The sequence below is a fragment of the Hyperolius riggenbachi genome, chromosome 5 (assembly GCF_040937935.1).
Source record: "Hyperolius riggenbachi isolate aHypRig1 chromosome 5, aHypRig1.pri, whole genome shotgun sequence".
NCBI lineage: Eukaryota > Metazoa > Chordata > Amphibia > Anura > Hyperoliidae > Hyperolius > Hyperolius riggenbachi.
Window position 1 is genome coordinate 343,000,020 of NC_090650.1, and position 24,237 is coordinate 343,024,256.

At 42.5% G+C, this 24,237-nt stretch overlaps 1 protein-coding gene across 4 annotated transcripts in view; it reads left to right on the forward strand.

Moving 5' to 3' along the window:
* RP1 (RP1 axonemal microtubule associated) overlaps positions 1–24,237 on the forward strand; it is a 542,476-nt gene that overhangs the window by 160,855 nt on the left and 357,384 nt on the right. For all 4 annotated transcript variants that reach the window (XM_068237387.1, XM_068237386.1, XM_068237388.1 and 1 more), the window contains 4 exons: positions 6,362–6,494; positions 12,788–12,939; positions 13,656–13,734; positions 17,181–17,256. In XM_068237387.1, the coding sequence (XP_068093488.1) occupies positions 6,362–6,494; positions 12,788–12,939; positions 13,656–13,734; positions 17,181–17,256 (440 nt within the window). The remainder of the gene's footprint in view (positions 1–6,361; positions 6,495–12,787; positions 12,940–13,655; positions 13,735–17,180; positions 17,257–24,237) is intronic.

The window sequence follows — 24,237 nt, forward strand, 5'->3', positions numbered from 1 at the left end:
CAAGGAATGAGGGGCACCAAGGGGAGACAAAGGATGATGGGCACCAAGGGGAGGCAAGGGATGAGGGGCACCAAGGGGAGGCAAGGAATGAGGGACATCAAGGGGAGGCAAGGGATAAGGGTCACCGAGGGGAGACAAGGGATGAGGGGCACCAAGGGGAGGCAAGGGATGAGGTGTGAACGTTGGGGAGGAGGCATCAACGTTTCATTGGAGGGGCCCATGAATTGCAGTTATGCCACTGTCAGTGCTGTTTGTAAAATATTTATAAAAAAAGTTCACACTTTTAGATCTTTTATAAATGCAAAGGACATAGAATATGTGCCATGCCAGGTGATAGTTTTCTGCTGAATCTATTATATCTCTCCGCAGAATTTCAAACAGGAGATATACCGGTATGTGAATAAACTAAATACAGACTCTCCGCAATGTTTGTGTTGCTTGCAAGAAAAAAATTATTACCGCTAACTGCTGTCCCATACTTACGTGGTTCAAAAGAACATATTGCTCCCCAACCATAGCACTTATCTTCTTAATATGTCCTTGGTTGCTCTGTCCCACTTTTGGAATCGAAATAAGTGAACCTTCTTGCCTTGTCTCTCTGATAAAATGCAGTATTATTGTTGTGTTACCTCCTTGCTGTTTAGTTGCTTTGTCCATCCGCAGCGCACTAAAAGGTATATCCCCAGCTAAGCAGGGAAAAGGGGTCAGTGTTGAGTGCCTTCCTGTTAGTAGCAAAGCTTTTTTTGCAATGAGTATGACTAAAAAAAGAAAAAGTGATTACACATGATTGAAAAACAAAATCCTTATTACTTTTAATCTGTATATTTCTTTATTCTGATCTGTATACTTCTTTATTATTTTGTAAATGTTTGTCTTGTATGTCTTCTTCTTCTTCTTCTTCTTCTTCTTCTTCTTCTTCTTCTTCTTCTTCTTCTTCTTCTGTTTTATTCTTTCTTCTTATTGAACCTTTTAGCAACTTTAACCTCTTGACGACCAGCTAACGCCGATTGGCGTAAACTGGTCGTCTGCGAGTTACCATGGAAACGGTCGCTCGATCGAGCGGCCTTTCCATGTCAGTTCACGGAGGGTGTCTCCGTGAACAGCCGGAGAGCCGCCGATCGCGGCTCGCCGGCAAAATGTAAACAGGCGGGGAAGAAATCCCCGCTGTTTACATCATACGGTGCTGCTGCGCAGCAGCGCCGTAAGGCAGATCGGCGATCCCCGGCCTTTGATTGGCCGGGGATCGCCTGCATATTATCATAGGCTGAAGCCTATCCTTCAATGCGCAGGCCGGAAATCCGTCCTGCGCAGCTCACAGGGGGAGGGAGAGGGAGGGAGCGGGAGAGACGCCGGAGAACGCTGCGGAGGGGGGGCTTTGAAGAGCCCCCCCGCTAAGCAACTGCAGCCGGCGGCGATCAGACCCCCCCCAGCAGGACATCCCCCTAGTGGGGAAAAAAGGGGGGTAGTCTGATCGCCCTGGCTCACTCCTGATCGGTGCTGCGGGCTGGAGAGCCCACGCAGCACCGATCAGTGCAGAAAGCCCTGGTCGGCAAGTGGTTAAAGGAATTATTCAGTTTGACATAGTGCACTGATTTTGCGCTCAGCTGGATTGTTGTGCTGAAAATTCTTGAAATTCTTTGATATCTCTCTACCAGCAGATAATATAGAAACTTAAAGCAGAAGTCCTCTGCTACTGTCTCACACTGCCCCCTAGTGACAATTGGCCATAAATACACATCACAGCAGTACTAATAAGTAGCAAAGAAATGTAACAAATAAGAAATAAAAAAAATGTGCTAAAATAAATTGGCCTGGGGCACTTGCAAGACTCTAAATAAATTGGCTACTAACAGGTTAACTCTTAATTTCATTTTCTGTATACTGTTTTGTACTTCTTTTCTTTTATTCCTCTATTCTTCTGTTCCACCATTATTCTGTTCTTCTATTTCTCTTGAGGGCCCTTTCATACTTACAGTTCTATCCCCCACCACTCCCATGCCGTAGCGCATTGCAATCAAACTTAATGGAACATGACACACTAAGTACGATGGATGTGGTGCGATGTAAGTGGTTCAGCCGATGCAGAAGCTGCAGCACATTAGAGAGCATTGTATGTGGTACACAATGAAATGTAAGTCAATGGCACTGCAAAGAATTTTAAAATTGTTTGCGGTGGTGGTGTGGTGCGCAGGCACAGGGGGTGGGGTCACAGTGATTTCCCTGTTGGAACAGTCTTCTGTAGGGAACAAAATGGCAATGGTATAGTGCAATACGCTGTGGTAGGCTCTTCTGCTCCATACCAGTTGCTTTGCACCAAGCGTGAAAGGACCCTTAAAGCGGAATATAACCCTGCATTTCAACTTTGCTCTAAAACATTATTTACAGTATATTATATGCAACCAGCATTTTTTGTTTTACTAGACCAGCATTCAAAGGGTTACACACAGAGCTTGAAAGTTCAGTGCAGTGAAATGTGGATGCATTTGAACTTCAGATAATGTTATCTTGTTTACTTAAATGTATCAAGTGAGGAATGTGACACATTCTCTGACAGTGGAGAAGCAGCTCAACACAGACAGAGTCAAAGCATGTCTTGCCTTCACTACATAATGAATAAAACCAGTTACTAATAAAATGCAAAGTCAGCTCACAAAGCAAAAAACTGTACTTTTGGGAAGCTATAACTTCTAGCATTTTTTTTTTTACTAGACCAGCATTGGAAGGGTTACACAGGGCTTTAAAGTCCCTAGAGATTTCTGCAGACGCATCCGAACTTCAGTTAGATACTTTTTGTTTACAAATATGTATCTTTTAAGTGTTTATTGTGACTCATCTCTCTCACTGAGAAGGAGCTTGGAGGACAGCCAAAGAGTGTGTAACTGTTTATCAATAGATACATCTAACTAAATAGAATGTAACTATCTGAACGTCTGCACGGAACTTAAAACCTCTGTGTTTAACCCTTCCAATGCTGGTCTAGTAAAAAAAAAATGCTTTTTGCATATAATATGCTGTAAATAATGTTTTAGAGCAAAATTGAAATGCAGGGTTATATTCCGCTTTAAGCTTGATAGCAACCCATTGCATTCTGGGTGCTCTCACCACATCCTTTCAGAGTTTGCACAGGGGCTTCCTATTAATCCAGTTCTGCCAATTTACTAGAATTCCTACATTAGGGACTAAATTGTCTCCTAATTACTTTTCCAATACTAGACCTGCTCAAAATTGGTTTCCTCAAAAAAAACAACTATGTGTCAGAAATCTAAAAAAGTTAAAACAATAAAATAAAAATCAATATTGCATTCATTGAGACCCCTTTAAAGGAATACTATAGATTTACATATTTTTTTCAATTGACACAGGAATTGTTTGGGAAGTGCTGCTAAGTACTGGTGTATACATTTTAGTAGCAACCTCTTTGTTTACTGTTATCAAAATACTTTCAAACTTTACTGACGCCAAAACTGACGGCTGACTGAGCCATGAGGAGAGGGGAAATTCCCCTCACACTTGATCAGTTAACTCTGTGTGTAACTCTGTGTGTGACAGAGAGAAAGCTCCCAACAGCTGCAGCTTCTGTGTCCTGTGTTTCTGACTGAAGTATCTGAAGAGAGCAGAGGAAATGTAACTAATTGTCACAGCTTGTCATACTGTTTTTGCTTTCAGAGTTTGATATGTTTGATATTTGCTTTCTGTAGTCTGATATGCAACTCTGGCTGTGCATTGAAGCAGACACCCCTTCTGCAATTGATTTGTCCCAATATAGCTAAATCCTACCCTCAATAAATTACAGCTTTTGCCTCTGATATTTAACATGAAAAGTAGGAAAATGTTTACACAGCTACTTAGACATTATTTGTACATTGTCATTTTAGAACACTTCGGTATTGATAGTATTCCTTTAACACTTGGCCACTTTCTTTGCGTTGCTTCACCCTATCTGCACACAGGGTAATGCAACAACAAAAGAAAGTGTATGAGACCGGAAGTTTCAGATTCGCTGCAAAGTCAACAGCCCGTTACCATGCAACTTCCGCTGCGATGTGGCGGAATGAATGGAAGACAATGGGTGATGCAAAAAAAATTAGATTTGTTGGTGGTGGTGGTGTGGCCCACGTGCATGCACGGAGCAATGCATATACGACGGGGAACTTGGGAATCCCAGTGATGTACTTCTTTCCCAGCAGGGAGTAGGTCACTGGGTGAGAGGTGGTGAGGGCATGCGGTGGGCGCTGAATGTATAGAATATTTTCAAAAATACTGTATATTGGTTGTCCAACAAGGCCTCCACAAACTAGAAGTGCAGAGCACACTTGTGTCAAATACTTCTAGACATTATTTTCTTTTCTATTCTATTGAAAGAGTGATTACTATTAAAGAGGGGGTTCCATCAGAGGAAATTACTGGACTGAGAAGTTCTGGCCTGGGGATAAAATACTGCACTGTAGACTAGAATGCAATGGCCCATATTATAGAGGCTGTAGAGGCTTTGCTATTAACTGCTAAATTTGGCGCCATTGATTTCAGTGCAATTCACAAAAAGTGCTTTGGCAAAAGTCTGCGGTACCACCTAAAGTGCGAGGAAATTCTCCCGAGTCTGCCAGAGGCGATCTTGCTTATCCCTTTCCCTCAATCAATGCCACAGCAAGCACAACAAATCCAAATAAAGAGGTGCACATGGTGTACTTGCCTTGCGGGTGGGTGAGAGTCATGGAGTGCAGAAGCAAAATGACTAGAGTTGTTATTGGATATTTATATAGCACTGACATCTTTTAATCTCTACCGTAGCCATAGTATAGTGTATCATAAACTAGAGTAAATTTTGGGAATGGTGTAACTAATTAACTTACTAGCATGTTTTTGGGATGCAAGAGGAAACTGGTAAGTCCAAAGGAAAACCCTCACAATCGTGGTGAGAACATTCAAACTCCATACAAATAGTAAACTGGTCAAGATTTGAAACTGTAAACTTAGTGCTGTAAGGCAAGAGTGCTACCCATTACACCACTGTGCTACTGCCACCCAAAAAGTTATCCACAACCAGCACAGCCCATATCACACCCTTACAAGTAACCCACAGCCAGCACAGCCAATTTCACACCCTTACAAGTAACCCACAGTCAGCACAGCCCACACCACACCCTTACAAATTAATACTCACAGCCAGCACAGCCCATATCACACCATTATTAGTTACCCACAGCCAGCACAGCCCACACAGCCCATATCACACCCTTACAAGTTACCCACAGCCAGCATAACCCATATCACACCCTTACAAGTTACCCACAGCCAGCAAAGCCAATATTACACCCGTACAAGTTAAGTTACACACAGCCAGCACAGCCCATATCACAGCCTTACAAGTTATCCACAGCCAACACAGCCCATTTCACACCGTTATTAGTTACCCACAGCCAGCACAGCCCATTATCACACCCTTACAAGTTACCCACAGCCAGCACAGCCCATATCACACCCTTACAAGTTACCCACAGCCAGCACATCCCATATCACACCACAGCTTTACAAATTACCCACAGCCCTCAAAGGCCATATCGCCCCCTTACAAGATACCCACAGCTAGCACAGCCCACATCAAACTCTAACAAGTTATCCACAGCCAGCACACCCCATATCACACCCTTATAAGTTACCCACAGCTAGCACAACCCATATCACACCCTTACAAGTTACCCACAGCCTGCACAGCACATATCACACCCTTACAAGGTACCCACAGCCAGCACAACCCACATCACACCCTTACAAGTTACCCACAGCCAGCACAGCCCACATCACACCTTTACAAGTTACCCACAGCCAGCACAGCCCATATCACACCCTTACAAGTTAGCCACAGCCAGCACAGCCCACACCACACCCTTACAAGTTACCCACAGCCAGCACAGCCCATATCACACCCTTACGAGGTATCCACAGCCAGCACAGCCTATATCACACCCTTACGAGTTACCCACAGCCAGCACAGCCCATATCACAGCCTTACAAGCCTCTAAGGATAAGTCAGGAGAAGTAAACCAGTTGTCACATAGAGACACTGCATGTTTCTGCTACATTGGTATCACATACTGCCTGTTTTGATTGCCAGTTTAATAGATGCATGCCTATCACTCTATCATTAATGCTAATTTGCACTGCACACCAGATATACCTGTATATTAATATTTAAACTTTTACTTTCCTGTCCGCTTGTAAGGCCATGTTGTTCTCAATATCTACTTTTGGCTATAAGTTAAATAATTTCTCATCTTAGTTGTCAGTTCCTTGATGAATGATTTCAGTGTTACGGAACTGTAGGAAGGTCCTGTTGCACTCACCTTGATGTTGTCTTCTAAAGGTTCAGCTCTTAAATGTTTTCTCCAATGAGCAATTCTGCATCAAAGTAAAGCGTTGGCTTTCTCAAGACGAGGAGGATGGAGAGATCTGCAGGGAGTTTCCTGTGTTGAGGCATGGCTTCATCAATCTGCCAGGTGACAGAAAGATTTAATCTTTATGCTTTTCCATCCAAGGCCTTACTCTACAGCTTATGTAATAATAGTTTCGATATATGTATCTACATACAAGGGGGTATAATAAAGTTCTAATTATCACCTGGACGTTATTATGGTATATTGATTCAATTTTGTTGGTGTCATCATTGGTCCCTAAGTGCTTGATGTTGAGGTTATCAGCTCATTGCATTGCATCCTTTATTTCTTTTACTGATTGTGCCAGAAGTACTCACAGTGGTGAAGGCCAACTTCTCAGGCTGTTATGGGCTCTGGTGTGCTTAAAGAGACTCAGAGATGAATGAAGATAATAGATTTATACATACCTGGGGCTTCCTCCAGCCCCATCCCACGCAGCCATCCTGGATCGCCGGTTGAAGCAAGCGCAGTGCGCTCCCCCCGTACTGCGCAGGTGCATGCATAAGGCATGTGCCAAAGAGACGGAGGGAGTCACTGCGCATGCGTAAAACTAGCCGCGACTGGCCAAAGTTACTAGACCCGGTACCGGCGATCCAGAAGGCTGAAGACGGCTGCGCGGGAGCGATCCAGGTGGATGGGGCTGGAGGAAGCCCCAGGTATGTATAAATCTATTATCTTAATTCATCTGTGAGTCTCTTTAAATACTGGGTTTCGTGGTTCCCCCAAGGTTATTATACCTTTAATTACTATATATTAACATTAAAGCCCCTTTTACACGTGCCTTGCAAATCTGCTTTGCGTTACCCTGTTTTACCACAGGGTAACACAACACCAATGCAAGGCAATGGGGCCCAGCACACTTACTGTATTGTGTTGCACCGAAAGTGCCCAATCCACCACCGGGCAGCCGCAAAGTCAACAGTACATTACCATCGGAATTCTGTGGCGATGCAGTAGTACTAGTGGCAGAAGAAATGTAAGTAGGTGAAGCAGGAAATTTTAAATATGTTTGGTGCACATGTGCAGAATGACAGGAATATGAGGGGGATGCATAGGAATCCTAGTGACGTAATCCCTGTCCAGGAAGTGACGGGGAGGGGCATCACACCACAAACGCACAGACCAGGCGTAAAACCAGCCTGAATACAGAGTTCATGGTATATATAGAGTGAGGTATATTTTAACATTGAATCTCAAGCAACCAGAAAATTTATCTGGCATCAGCCGATCCCCGTTGGTGCCCGGATAAGCGAGACTCTACTGCAGTGGTCCTCAAACTGAGGCCCGCGGGCCGAATGTGGCCCCCTGAGGCTTTTTTACCGGCCCACCACACACAAAATGTATAATAGTTGTGATCCGCTACATCTTTAAATATTGGTGCTCAGCATATTTTATTTATACTCCGGCCCCCCAGCAGTCTGTAGTATGATGACCCGGCCCTCGACCCAAAACGTTTAGGGACCCCTGCTCTACTGTATCTGTCTTCACAAGTCAATCCCTACATGTATTTGTTCCAAAAAATGTATTTCTTGTTTATCTTCCACACAAAAATAACTTTTGTTTTCTTGCTGGGTTATAATGTGTTATAGTTATTCTTTGATATGTGGCTAGACTGGATGCAAATACTGCTCAGAGGAATTCAGGTTTATCCGCCGGCAAAGAAAACAGAAACTGTGCCCTTTTTTACAGTTGATGTTTGCTTTAAAATACCTAATATACATTTTAAGTATGCGCTCTACTGATTTGTATATATTTTCATTAGGTATTCCATTCACTGCATAGCTGTAATAGAGAATACTGCCTGCTTTCCATCCAACGCTGCTTCAGAGCCGGCTCTGCAGAAATTCAGATGGTTCAGCAATTTTATATATACTTTGCTATTTTTAATGATGCCAGCTATTAAAATTGCTTCCTAAAATATTGTTTCTGTTAAATTGTTAGACAAGCTTCCCAGGCTTGGTTAGTGGCCACCATAACCGTCCAAACTGGATTGTTTCTACAGTGCCAGATCAAAGCGGTTCACTAGTTTTTCAGATTAGAGATAAAGTAAAATTCTTCATCTTCCCATTTTTTTGTTTTTTTGAGCCAAATAATATTAAAATTCATGGACAAATTTAAAGTATATCACAAAATTCTCTTGTGCATTTATCAGAGGTGGAACATGAGTAGGAGAGTTTATCAACCATGTTGTTGGTGGCAAGTGTCCTAATGGGTGTCTTGATCACCTAGTATATTCCCTGCCCCAAGCAACAAAGCAACATGTTTCTCAGGTATGTGGTGATGTCCCCATCTCATTTTGTTGAATGTGACTGTTACCCTGCAAAGGCCAGAACACGACAGCTTTTTTTTCATTGATTTTGGGCCTTCCAAAATCCAGAACAGGACTAGAACCAAATGGAAGAATGTTAAAACAACACTAACTTTTACCACCGACTTTACAAGTAAAAGAGAATCTGTACTGTCCGATTTGTACAATAAAAACATACCAATCGAGTCACTGTGATCTCCTGGATCCCTATTTGCCGTTTCCACTGCTCCCCGACACAATCCTGGCTTTTAATCGCCAGTTTTAGGCAGTGTTTACAAACAAAAAACATGGGCGCTAACCAGGAAGTGATGTTTGTATATATATATATATATATATATATAAAGTGTTACAGCATACTACAAGTTTTTATTACATAGTGAATTATCTGCACTCCAGTCTAGGATTAGAATGTGACAGGCAGCAGCTCCTTCCCCCCTCAGCCTCACAAACTCAGGAAACTGAGAGCAGAGACCTGTCTGTGAGGGGCCGTGGAGGAGGCATGCATAACTTCTCCCTTTTACAGCAGAGGCAGTGCATTCCTCTCTGGCTCGACAAAGCTTGACAAATAAAAGAAGATTAAATATTACAGAGACAGTGCAACTAGAAAAGGCTGCAGTAATCCAGACCACATTAGAACAAGTATAGGAACTTATAGGATAGAACAAATAAGGCTGAACATTTTGTTACATAGTCTCTTTAAACTGTCTTTAATTTATCTAGGCCAAGAATGCAACTTTATTTATACTCTGCAGACAGGATGAGCTTAAAAGGACATCTAAAGCAAAAATAAAATGTACTGTAGCTATGTAGAGGGAAAACTCTACAAACTATACTTGCTTCTAGTCTTCGCTCCATCTCCTCATTCCTGTGCTGTCCCTGGTGGAAGCTATTTGATCTGCTAGCTCCTTTGCTGTCATGTTATTCTTGCGCCATCCCCTTTGGAAGATACTTCTAAGCCTTCTAGGACTTCGGCAGGCTTCATGCAGGATTCAGATATACTCACAAATTCTTCCAAAGGTGAGTCCATCCATTCTACGCAGTACGTGAGTATTTCTGAAGGCAGCCTTCAGAAATACTCACGTACTGCGTAGAATGGATGGACTCACCTTTGGAAGAATTTGTGAGTATTTTTGAATCCTGCATGAAGCCTGCCGAAAGTATTTCAGGCAGCCTTCGGAAGGCTTAGAAGTAGCTTCCAAAGGGGATGGCCTAAGAATAACATGACAGCAAAGACCAGGAAGGTTCTATGGCGGGGATGCCCAAACTCTTTAGGTCAAGGGCCATATCGCCGTTCTTGAGAGTGCTAGGGTGCCAAACCAATGTAATTAAACACAGTTTTTGCGGATTGCCATTAGGTACACTATGCCTGTGACTTTTTCTCAAAACATTTTCCATAGGAAATAACTCATATACTGTGTGCAGCAGTGCTGCTTGCGAATTTTAGCCCAAGTCATTTTCGCATCAAAAATCCCATTTTGAAGTCAGCGAATTTTTGCAAAAATCTTCAGAAATATTCGCGTTTTCGACCAGCATCGAAAATTGCAGAAACTTCGCTGTATGCGGACGCTTATGCCCTTATGCAGAAAAATGTCCGCAATAATCCGCAAGAAACTTCTCTGTATGCGGACGTTTATGCCCTTATGCGGTAAAATGTCCGCAATAATCTGCAAGAAACGTTGCTGTATGCAGACGCTTATGCCCTTATGCGTAAAAATGTCCGCAATAATCTGCAAGAAACGTTGCTGTATGCAGACGCTTATGCTCTTACGCGGAAAAATGTCCGCAATAATCCGCTAATACATGCGTGGCGAAGCTTCGCATAGCAGTACTACGACTACACGGAAATACGTACGCAATGAACTACGAATTTACCGCGAAAATAACGGGCATTAGGCGAAAATTGACGTGAAAATATTTGATCGAAAATTCGCCTGTCAAAACGAAATTAGGCGAGAATTCGGCGAAAATAATTTTTGCATTTTCGCTTATCACTAGTGTGCAGTTAGCATGTCCCTTTCAGTGTGCAGGCATAGTGCTACTGGCACAGTAGCAGCTGCTAATCAGTGGCTATTACTGCTACTGGCATAGTGGTGGCAACTAATCAGTGGCTGCTACTGCTACAGTGGTGGCTGATAACCTACAGGTGAGCAAAGGGGGGAGCAGAGTGATGATACAAGGTGACCCCTGCATGTAGCACCACAGCTACGGCCTGCAGACCACTTGTACTGAATGTCTGTAGAGAGCTTCAGGGGCCATCACAAAAGGCTTGATCAGGGCCGGAGCTACAATAGGAAAAAATGGGCAATTGCCCCAGGGCCCCAGAGCCTGTAGGGGCCCCCAAGGTGTCCCTTCCCATCTTAACTGTTGCTCCCTAGGGACTCTGCAGAGTCTGTTAAGTTGGGAGGTGATTGGGGAAGGGTCAGTAGCCAGCTTAGGGGCCCAGGAGGGAAATTTGGCTGCAACAAAGGGCCTCTAATGACGCTTTTTGGTTGGGGGTGTCTGTTGGGGGCCCCCAGGCTAATTTTGCCCTAGGGCCCAATTGTTACTTGAACCGGCCCTGGGCTTGATGGGCTGCATTTGGGTGCCGGGCAGACTTTGGACATGCCTATGGTATCCAGAGTCTTCCCTCTACATAGGTATGCATGAAAACTTAATTTTATTTTTCACTTCAGAATTGCTTTAATAAATCAATCTTATTGTGTACTGAATGGAGATAAAACTCCACTTTCAGTGAAAGTGCCTAGAAAACCACAATGCCAGTGCTCCACAAAGCTTTTTGTAAATTAATATTATTTTAAAAAAGTACCGTATCCTTCTGTTTCAGTTTGCAGCCAGAGGAGATTGTCAAAGAGATGCAAATAGTTTTGACTTATATGCAGATTTCATGCAAATAATATGCAGCTTCAAATATGACCAAACCATTTCAGCAGGTAGTAAATCTGATTGGTCAAATTTCAACCTACATTTAATCTGCATGAAATCTGCACATGAGTCAGAATTATTTGCATCTCATTGACAATTTCTGGCAGCTATGAATTTAACAAACTGACTGAAGGGATGAAACCTGGAAACTGCCCTTTCTTTATGGAGTACAGACTGCCTAGAAAATTCCCATCTTCCTGCATAAGCAATTAGCAGCACTAACGCTAAGTACCCACGGCCAAATGGATCGGGGATCTCTGTCGATGAATGATTGTTCCCCGATCTATTTGGCCTAATCTGCAAGCGTCATTCGCAAAAACAAATGATCATTTACACGATCACGAAAACAGTCGCGGGAGTCTATGGAGATCTTAAAGATCGTTCGTTCAGTCATCCAACATGACAGTCAGGCCCGGTCCGCCCATGATGCCAAGTGGGGCGACTTCCTCAGGCAGTAGGAGTCTGGAGGCAGCAACGAGCAGAAACAGGAAGTGAAGAGAGTTCCTGGCCAACCTATACAGGGGGCAACTGTACCTGGCTAACCTATATTGGGGGCAACTTTACCTTGCTAACCTGTACTGGGGGGGCAACTGTACCTGGCTACCTACCTATACTGAGGGTGTTTTTTTGGGGGGGCTCACCACAGCTATAACGTGTGGTGCCAATTGTGGAGTGCTGTGCAATCAATCCAAATCAGGGCCAGGGGTGTGGAAGAGGGGGCTTTGGTGGTTGGGCATCCTCCCAAGTTTACCTCAGGCAGCAAAAAGTCTAGAACCGGCCCTGATGACCGACGTTCAATTCAAATGATCGTCAGGGGCAGTCACACGTCGTTAAACACATTTAACAAATTTTCACTAAACGATGTTACCCGATATTGCCTAAATGATCATTCCTTGGGGAAAAAAGTTGCAAAAATCGCATCATGGATATGGACCTTAGGAGCTTGTTACACAAATTCAACTCATGAACTACTACTCAAATTCAACACCTGGAAGAATACCTTGCCAATTACAGATAACAGGCTATGTTTAGAATCATTAGCAATAACTTTATTTTTTCTGTACTTACATGTAAGCAAGCTAAAATAAGGCTTCAATATAATCCCTGTGAATTCTTTTTCTTTTAGTAACAAGGTACAAAATTCAGATTGTAACTGGAGATCTGTGGAATGCAGGAACAGAAGCCAATGTCTACATGTCCCTCCATGGACAATACGGTGACACCGGGTCTCGGCAACTGTTCAGATTAAATAAACCTATACCATTTGTGAAAGGACGGGTGTGTATTTACCACAATGTGTTTCCAGTTCATTTACAGATATATTATTACTGTTCCTCCCAAACCTGCCTTGCAATGCTACTTAATATGGCCACTTGTAAAACACTAAAATCAATAAAGAACCTGCCTGTTTAGTAGAATTACAAAACAGGCTGAACACCATTTGGTTGAGGCTATAAACAAGTGTAGCTGTAAAATATACTATTGGTAGAATATACCAGGCAGGTGAATTCTGCAAGAATTATCTTTATTATATTATGTGCAGTTTATATATCAACAAGCATTTTAGATAGTTTCATATTTTTGTTCTTTTAAAAACTTTTAAAAACTGCATACAGTTCTGAAAATAAACTGTGCCTTTGGCTATGTTTTTTGAGCATATTTAGGTTTTTTTTAGGATTAAAATTAAGATGTAGTTGCCAAAATGTGTCTGGAGCTAGAGTGTTGAAGCCTGGCTTTAATCTGGCTTCATTAATCAGCGCTTTGAGTCCCCAGGGAGAAAAGCGCTATATACTGTAAATATTATTGTTATTGTTATTGTTATTATAAATAACTGATCACAGTAACACAGCCTAATAGCTTTTATTGTAATTCAATTAAAAAGTCATTCTTAATATCCAAAAGAATGTCAAAACATTTACAGTAGATGTTAAAACAATACAACCAGTTATGCAGATTTTATTAAGTTTTGACTTTTCTTTTTTTTTTTCTTTCAGACTGATACTTTCTTTCTGGAAGCTGTTCATCTCGGTGGATTGCACACTGTTGTCGTGGGGCATGATGGACTTGAGCCAGGTAAGAATGAATAGCAGTGGAGCCCTACATTTTGTATGGATTCTTACCTGCACACAGAGATGTGGTGAGGCTACTGAGCATGATTGTGCTGCGTACATGCCTATTGTCTGGAGTCAACCCAGCACCGGGATACAGTGACTGATTGAGGAGGAAGTTGCACAAGGCTATAGTTACGGGTTAATTATGAAGTTGTACTGGGCTATAGAGCCTGGTTGATTATAAAGTTGCACCGGGTTATCAGGATGCCGCCACAGGGGAGCCCTTAGGTGGAGAAGCCTGAGGGGGGCCCCTGGCTCTGGGGCCTTCTAGAGCCATTTTCAGGAGCAGGTGGGGGCTCAGCGCAGGAAGGAGGAGCAGCAGGCACAAACAGTGGGGGGGGGGGGGACTACTCCCTTCCCTCACCTTGGGCTCCCATCAGCACTCCCTCCTCCAGCAACGACAGCTGGGGGGCCCCATCCAAAGTTTCACAGGGGGGCCCAGTGATATCTAGTTATGCCGCTGTGGATTATAGAGACTGGTTGATTATAAAGTTGCACCGGTGTATAGATACTGGTTGATTATAAAGTTGCGCCGGTGTATAGATACTGGTTGATTATAAAGTTGCACCAGGGTATAGAGAATGGTTGATTATGAAGTTACATCAGGGTATAGCGACTGGTTGATTATAAAGCTGCACCAGGGTATAGAGAATGATTGATTAAGAAGTTACATCAGGGTATAGCGACTGGTTGATTATAAAGTTGCACCGGGGTATAGAGAATGGTTGATTATGAAGTTACATCAGGGTATAGCGACTGGTTGATTATAAAATTGCACCAGGGTATAATGACTGGTTGATTATGAAGTTACATCAGGGTATAGCGACTGGTTGATTATAAAGCTGCACCAGGGTATAGAGAATGATTGATTAAGAAGTTACATCAGGGTATAGCGACTGGTTAATTATAAAGTTGCACCGGGGTATAGAGAATGGTTGATTATGAAGTTACATCAGGGTATAGCGACTGGTTGATTATAAAGTTGCACCGGGGTATAGAGAATGGTTGATTATGAAGTTACATCAGGGTAAAGCGACTGGTTGATTCTAAAGTTGCACCAGGGTATAGAGAATAGTTGATTATGAAGTTACATCAGGGTAAAGCGACTGGTTGATTATAAAGTTGCACCGGGGTATAGAGAATGGTTGATTATGAAGTTACATCAGGGTAAAGCGGCTGGTTGATTCTAAAGTTGCACCAGGGTATAGAAAATAGTTGATTATGAAGTTACATCAGGGTATAGCGACTGGTTGATTCTAAAGTTGCACCAGGGTATAGAGAATAGTTGATTATGAAGTTACATCAGGGTATAGCGACTGGTTGATTCTAAAGTTGCACTGGGATATGGCGATTGGTTTATTATAAAGTTCATCTCCTCTCTAATTTCCAGATACCAACCCAATCGCAATCTCAGATCTGCACATGATCTTCTGTTGTCCTCCTCTAGAATTACCTCCTCGCATTCACGTTTACAAGATTTTGCCCACGCTTCACCCTTTCTCTGGAATGCCTTTACACAGCACAACATTCACTCGCCAACCTTTGTTACTTTTAAACGCTCTCTAAAAACTCACTTGCTCCGACAAGCATATGCTCTACCTTAGGCCACTTCTCTTTGTCCTAAGACCAGAGCCGGGACCAGGTCTTCCAGCACCCAAGGCTGAGATACCAAAGTGCGCCCCTCCAACCCTCCCACCCCAACTGTCACACACTGATTGCTATTAAACTAAGAGGGCCACAGGGCCCACAACCTCCCCAACACCTTAATATCTAGTTCTCTGGGTCACTGCTATGTATCCCCTTTTCTTATTTCTTTCTGCTTCATACGCAATTAGGAATGACAGCTGGATGAATTGTGCGCCCCCTCCTACACTGCGCCCTGAGGCTGGAGCCTCTCCAGCCTATGCCTCGGCCCGGCCCTGCCTAAGACCAAACTGCACTCCTACTAGATATCCTAAAACACACTGCCTCTAAATGTTTATTGTACACTACCCCACCTCTTCCCCCCCCCCCCATTCCTTTAGATTGTAAGCTCACAAGGCAGGGCTCTCTCACCCTTTTGTGTCTTGGAATTCATTATACATTTTATTCATCATGTTACTTTTATCACTGTCATTACCAATTCTGGATTTTGTATTACGTATCGTTTTGTATTTTGTCACCAATTATTTATTTTGTATATTGGTGTACACCATTGTCTGTATTATTATGTACCCCATGTTTGTTTCTTACTTTGTACAGCGCCACGGTATATGTTGGCGCTTTATAAATCAATAACAATAGTAATAGGTCAGTAGTTAGGGCTAGGCAAGGAGGGGGAGTTGAAATCCTTTAATACCAGGTATATCGAAAGGGTGGGTATGTTATGAGTAATGTGAAGTAGAGAACAGCCCAAACACCCATTAAAAACAAAAATGCTGCATAGTCATGCATGTCATCCAGTGACGAGGTGTGTGACTATGCAGCATTGGACAATAATCCAGATGTAAAAGTATTATAGTGATATAAGTATCTGGTCCAATAAAATATCTAAAAATTTGATAATAAATGTAATTGTTGTGAATTGTGCATAGTATGTAAATTACATTCTTCAATATCCATTAGACATGGTTAAAGTTATGAGATTGGTACATATAGTCCCCGACTTACGAACATTTGACTTTTGAACGACTGGCCGATACGATCTGATGAAATCTGATTCTGTGGGAACAAGTGAAAATAAAAAACTTTCAAAAAGACCTTGTAGTTTTTGATTAAATCAATTGAAAAAATTTCAAACAAAAAATGTTTTTTTTAACCAGTTAAATTACATTTTTCTGCACTACGCTGAGGGCACAGGGGGACAAAGGTGACACAGTGGGGGGATAGAGGAGGACACTGAAGGTACAGAAGGTCATAGAGGCGGTACAAGGGAGAGAGATGGCACAGTGTTTCAACTTAAGAACGGATTCAAGTTAAGAACAAACCTGCAGTCCCTATCTCATTTGTTAACTGGGGACTACCTGTATATGTCCAGAGACCGCACTCCAACCTGATGACTGGACATTCTGCTGTGATATGATCAGATGTCTCCCTATTTTGCAAAGACATCTGTAGATGTCTCTCTAAGTCAGAATATGTATCTCAGATGGTACAGTTAATAATTTTTTTCCAAGAAGACTGATTCAGATCCGCAGATGTTGTTTTAGAATAGCTGAAGTGACATTTCATGTTTTAAGTGCCTCTCGTTCCCAGACTGTTACTTGGTATAATACAAGTGATTTTGAAGGGCTTTTCAACAACACCTGCACAGTTTTGTGAACATCGTGATTATGAATAGGTGTTTCATGGCCTATACATTAATACTATTTATTATTAGTATCAGTAGCAACAACTACTGTGATTATTTATTGATTATTTTATTTTTAGGCAATGGTTGGTTCTTGGAGAAGGTCATTGTTCATGATGAAGTCAAAGACAAAGAATACTCCTTCTTCTGCTCCAGGTTTGAGGAAAACACTCCGTTTGTTTGCTGTTTTACTTTGTTGCTTGCTCATTTTCACCCAAATATTTAACATATAGATGTGACTTATGGGTTAAACATTTACAACAATGTTGTCTAACAGCAGAGACATGTTAAAAAAGAAGGTTTCTATTATATTAGTCTCCAAAAAGTGGACCTGAACTCTTGCACAGGACAGAAGGAAAACAGAGAAACACACCCTGTATGTATTTAGAGAGTTTGGCCTGTCTAATTCCCCCTCATTTTTGACTAATCACAACTGTAAATTATCTCTCAGCTGTGTCAGCTTGCTGCTTTGGCAGAGCAGCTTGTAAACATAGAGTGTTAAGACATTGGCCTCGATTCATAAAGCATTCCCGCATGCGGGAATGCAGAAAACGGCACACTTTACCGACCACACAGCAAGATCTGTATTCATAAAGGCTTTTCCGCATGAAAAGCCGACATTCGCGAGCAAAGTGATAAATCACCGCCTTGCGCGGTGATTATCACAGCAAAAGTAACAAGTGGTCAATTCATAAAAATTAGAGGTAGCGGTATGCGGACGGGTATTACCGCTACCTCTGATGTGGCGAGAAGCGTGCGGAATCCGTTGCAGTGAATGGGACAGACCTCCCAAGCAGCTGCAGAGAGAACACCGCACGGAGGGATTCCGCCTGCTTCTCCGGCTTCCGCATGTCTCCCGACAGCCTAACGCCTGCCTACAGCGGAGTATCTCCGCACGCCTGTCACAACAGGCAACATTTTTATGAATTACCACCCTGAAGGCGGAAATACCGACAGCGGTGTTTCCCCGCTCGACTTTCCCCGCTCGCAGGCACTTTTATGAATCGAGGCCATTGTCTGCTTTCATGGAAGTAGACACACTGGAGATTTATTGCAGGATTTGTATCAGCTGTAACAAAGACATTTTTTTCTTCAAAGGTTATTATGCTGCTGCTTATCTCTTAAGCCCCATCTACACGATACGATTCTTTATACTATTCAATTACGATTCTATTTACGATCCGATTAAATCCGACATGTCCGATCAGAATTCGATTCAATTCAGTTCGATTTGCCACTGCAAACAATAGCAAATCAAATTGAATCGAATCGAATCCTGATCGGACATGTCGGATTTAATCGGATCGTAAATAGAATCATAATTGAATCGTATAAAGAATCGTATCGTGTAGATGGGGCTTTAAGCCCAATCTACACAATACGATTCTTTATACGATTCGATTATGATTCTATTTCCGATCCGATTAAATCCAACATGTCCGATCGGGATTCGATTTGATTCAATTCGATTTGCCATTGCAAAACAATGGCAAATCGAATTGAATCAAATCGAATCCCGATCGGACATGTCGGATTTAATCAGATCGTACATAGAATCGTAATTGAATCGTATAAAGAATCGTATTTGGTAGATTGGGCTTTAGAGCAGAGAGAAAGTTCTGTGTTCAGGTCTGCTTTAAAAGTGATTCCTGAGCTATATTCTGACCGTGTTATGAAATACATTTCTTCTTCTCTTGCGATTTTCCAGGGCAGATGCAGATGCAGATGCAGATTGTAGACTTCAGGCATGTGGGTTGTACAGAAAAAAAAATTAGTCTAAAGGAAAACTGGTACAGTTTATTATTTAAACAACTATAGAAATAAGTTTTCTTGGAAATTCTTAAAGTTTCCTGTACATGATGAATTCTCAGTCAGCTAAATAAAACTTATTGATTCCATTATCGTGTATGCTTTGATCCAAAGACACCACACCATCCTCAATATACTCACTGAATAACCAAAATTAAAAGGGTGGGATACTCATAGGAGTGTGGTGATGTCTAGAGCAATAGTAAAGCTTGTTACCTTCAACTGAGTACTCTACACTTTGTCAGTAACTGTGTAGTAGTCAGTAGTCAAGATGGAAAGGTGACACTATACAGAGGACTCAGCCGGGGAGTGTATGTAGTGATGTTAGTATGCAGAAGAGCAAAACTGAGATGGCAGTAAAGATGGAGAAGAAGAAGAAGAAGAAGCCAGGGTGAGAAGTCCGAATGGGGTAACACTATACCCATGAAAGTCTATGGGGCATTTCATACCTAGCGAGGCACGATGCAATCCACCGGAAGTGCCTGATTTCTCTCTAAAGCAACAGCGCACTGTTGGGCAACATGCACGGTGAGGTGCGGTGACCAGAAGTCATGTATGTCTATCGTGATCCAGCTTTTTTACATTTTTTAGCATTTGCGTTGTGGTGCGCAAGCGTATCTTTTTCAATACACTTCCGCGCAATTCAAATTTCAGCCACAGGAAGTGAGCGCTAGAGAGCCTCACTTCCTGTTTTGCTTGTAGCCAGAAGGGAGATTACCGTGCATTGCCGTGGCTATTTTCAGAGGTGCAATGCGAGCATTGCAACACAACACGGCTATAACGCCGGTTGCCAGCCTGAAACCAGCCTTTTTTATTGTAGAAACGGCAGGAGATTACATAACAGGTTAACCACACGGCAAATGTAAGAAGAATACAGGAGGATAGCAGCATTAATCTATTGGCAAAAAAGGAAAGCCCAGATACTGGGTTAATAGAGATAATAAGACAGATGAGTAAAGAACAGGTATAAAAGCTACATCAAGTCACATAATAGAATCACATAGCCGTTACATATAGACAAATTCCTACCCAGAGCAATATGTGTATATAACCTTCCAAATATTAATTGACAACAGGAGCAAATGCATTCCTCAAATTGCTAAGATGGGAATGATCATTATGTGCTAATCCTACGTTGAGACGGCTAGAACTCCAGTTAAGGCTATCGATTCGCCCTATATAGTCATAGAGAAAACGTTAACCCCGTGACATAATAATTCAGATAACAGAAAAGGCAGAACTGAAACCAGCCTTATGGTAAAATTACATAGAGATACAAAAAAAGAAGAAACATATTTTAAGAAAACCTAAAATGATCAGAACATGGAGCCTGCCATTACTGATTACCTTTTTTTAAAAAAAATTGCTGCATATCTGCATTTTTGTTGATCCTCTCTCTGTAATGCTGGGAGTTCACGATGAGATTTTTCAGCACATTTACTTACTGTCCGATCGTTTTTCCTGTTGTTTTTCTGATCCATTTTCATTCACTTCTATGAAAAATCGATCAGAAAAACGATGGACAATCAGATCGGACCTGTCGGAAATTATCTATCGAACCATCTATCTGCCAAAAACTCTCATGATGTATTCCCAGCATAATACGTTTTTGAATCGAATACTCCACATTCACTCAGTTGGCTGCTTGGCTGCATGACACAGACAGACAGTGAATAACAAGTAAAGGCGGGCGTGCTGGTATACTTTACATTATGAGAACATTTACGGAGCAAGAGACTGTTAAATTCTGGCACAGCTGAGAGACCAGCTAATGAAATCTTGCCACGGATTGTGTTCTGCGGTTTAATTTTATGAAATTTTCTGTAAATCATCATGGCTTTATATTATGCCATGCAACATAAATTCTTCAGATTGGTGACATGAAACATAATCTAATCAGTTCTACATCCCTCCAAGTTCCTTAATGTGCGTCTTGATAAACTGCAAGAATTCTGTTTTTATTTGAAAACCACAGTTCAAGTGGAACAAATCACATCAGAGTGGTTGTAACGTGTCTCCATTTTCGTTGGATTAAATTATACAGCGTATGCAATTTATACTCAAACCTTTTTGTCATGTAATGCTATTGAAGCGTTAACATACTTTTACTTAAAGGGAACCTAAAGTGAAAGGTATACGGAGGCTGCCATATTTATTTACTTTTAAACAATACCAATTGCTTATCTGTCCTGTTGATCCTCTGCCTCTTATACATTTAACCATAGCCCCTGAACAAGCATGCAGATCACATGTTTCTGAAAAGAAATCTGACAAGATGAGCTGCATGCTTGTTTCATATGTGTGAGTCAGAAACTACTGATACACTAGAGATCAGCAGGAGTGCCAGGCAATTGGTAGGCGTGCCAGGCAGCAGGAGTGCCAGGCATAAATATGACAGCCTCCATATCAGCCCTATATATTATAAATCATATTTCAGCTTGCTTTTCTGTAAGCACGTAAAACATGTGCATGTAATACACAATTATGCAATGTGGAATGAAACACAGAACATTATATGGGCGTGTCCACATCTGCTGCAAGTCAATAGATGAATCCAGCTGGGGAAATGCATAACAAGCTCCTCCTCTGTGCAGCTAATTGCTCACGTAGCAACATTGGGAGTACATAGCAATACCAATTAGGAAGGAAAAATACCTATCGGTGGATGGTACACACCAATAACCAGCAAACAAATCAAGTTTAGTGAAAAAACTGTATACATTTTATTTACCAAAAGAGTTACTTCAAAATTGTTCAGTTATATGCCTTGATCCCCCCCCCCCCCCCCCCCAACAAGAGCCACACACACACATACATCCTCTTGCTCCTTAAATTGCATCATTCATCCCAAAACAAGCACACCACATCACAAAGGCCTATAATTGCAAACCAGAAAGGCAGATTTAAATGTAAGGACTCTGATGATAAAGAGGACGGGTTCATCAGTGAAAGTCTAATTACCAGGCCCGGATTTACCTCACAGGAGGCTATAGGCACAGATGTCCTGGCACCCTACACTCCACCCACCATGGACCTACAACCTTCCCACCAAACTGCACCACAAGTGTGGCCCAGCTGTCACTTCTTCCCCTGCCCATCATAGGTAGCCAGAGTATTAGTATTAGTATTAGGTTGGTAGAGGATGGTAGAGGTAGAGGATGCTCAACATTGAGCAGCTAGAGGTGCCCCTGACTGAAGGGAGATCTTGTCAGTGGAATGCAGAGAGCAGGGTGAGTAACCTCTCATTTACACTCTGCTCGGGACTCTGCACAGGGAAGGAGGGAGGGAGGGAGGCACTGGGGGAGGCAAGTGAGCCACCTTTCCATTATCAGGCGCCTGTAGAAACATGCCCACAGTGCCTTATGGTAAATCCGGCCCTGCCAATTCCCTTGGAAGATTGCAACCTGTATTAGGAAAAGCACCATCTCAGTTCAATAGCAAGCTCAGAAAGCATTATTCCATGTATGGCTTTGATGTTAATTGCAGGGAAAGTGATGCAGTTCCTGGATAAAGCAAGTTATACAGCAAAGCAGCAAGGCAAAGCAGTGTATGACAGAAGCCCCATGGATCCAAACATATACTTGTCTGTAGACTGAAGGCCAGCGACCGTATACTATGATCCACACAGATTAGCAAGTAGCACAGACTCCGAAAGTGTATGGAACAGTCATATGTAGTGATGGCCCGAACGGTTCGCATGCCAACTTATTCGCACGAACATCGCAAGCAACTTTATGCGAGTTCGACCAGCCCCCTATACTATATCATTAGGCTAAACTTTGACTCTCTACATCACAGTCAGCAGACACATGGTAGCCAATCAGGCTGCACTCCCTCCTGAAGCCACCTCCCCCTTATATAAGGCTGCAGCGTCGGCCATGTTCTCACTCTGTGTGCTGCAGTATTAGTGAGAGAAGGGAGAGACATTGGAGAGATAGGGAAAGTGATAGTTAGGAGGTCTGTTAGCTTGCTCTTTGCTGATATTTGTTGCTAAAAAAGCACCCCAAAACAGCTCTTTTGAATGCTATTGTTCTTGTGATGTGTTTTTTTTTTTGTTTTTTTGTGGCTCACTGACACTGCATATACAGCCCTGTCTGTCACAGCTGGCCCTTGCTAATTGCTGTACTGTGCCATGCCCAGCACATTCAGTTCCTACCTTTTCACTGTACCTGTGTATGACAGCACTATTTGGGTAAAAGAGGTGGCCTGATATACGATAAAAGCATTTAAAAACAGATTAAAAACGAAAAGATAATGAGTTAGCTTACTTCAATGATGACAAAATCTTTGTAACAACAAAAGATTTTATTAGTGATAGCACAGGCAACGCGTTTCGCGGGTCTGAGCCCGCTTCCTAAGGCCAATAGCAGTGCCAAACTAAATGAAATGTTTGGCTTAGGGAGGCCCTGCCAGGGCGTAGATTTCAATTCACCGCTGCTGCGCGCATCCGCTGTTTTCAACGTTCCCACCCATCTCGCCACTGTATCCCTGCTGTCTTCCATTGCAGCTCACTCACTCTGCCTGTCTCTAACTCTCTATGACGGCAGAGCCCTGTGAGTGGGTCAGGAGCCGATTTCATTGGCTCCTGACCCTGTCTTTCAATGTAAGCAACTCCCATTGGCTTACATTGAAAGACAGGGCCAGGAGCCAATGAAAGCGGCTCCCGGCCGGCTCACAGGAACTCTGCCATCATAGAGACAGCCGAGTGGGTGGCCCAGGTTCCCGACATGTGATGGGTATGTGCGGCGATTTGTCAGGATTCCACCGTTTCTGTACCACCCGTCTCTAAACCTTAAAGGGGCAGAAACCGCTGTTACTTAAAGTGGATCCGAGATAAACTTTTACTCATTGCATAATTATGCTCCTTTCATATAGTTTATGAGGCATTCCTTAAGCCAAATACTTTTTTTTTGTTTTAATAATCTAATTCCCTATAAACTAAACAAGCCTTGCCCACAGCTTCTCCAGTGCCTTAGCACTTTGAGACAGATGTAGCAATGGCTTATGGGAGCTCAGTCTGGGCACGAGGAGGAGGAGGTGTTACTAGCCAGAGATTTCAGAGGCAGAGGGGAGAAGAGAGGAGAAGAGGGGAGTGAAATTTTCACAGGCTGAGGGCTGGAGATGCACAGGGCCATGTGTAATGTGACAAACAGAACATGTCCGCTCTCATTGTATCACAGGAAGAAACAATCATATACTGTTGAAGCTGTTTGCAGCTAGATAGGCTGTGTAAACTATCTAAACTTTAGATAAAATATATGGACAAGTTACTTGTTATAGTTAGTTTTTCATCTCTGATCCGCTTTAAGTGGTTAAAATGGTCATTGG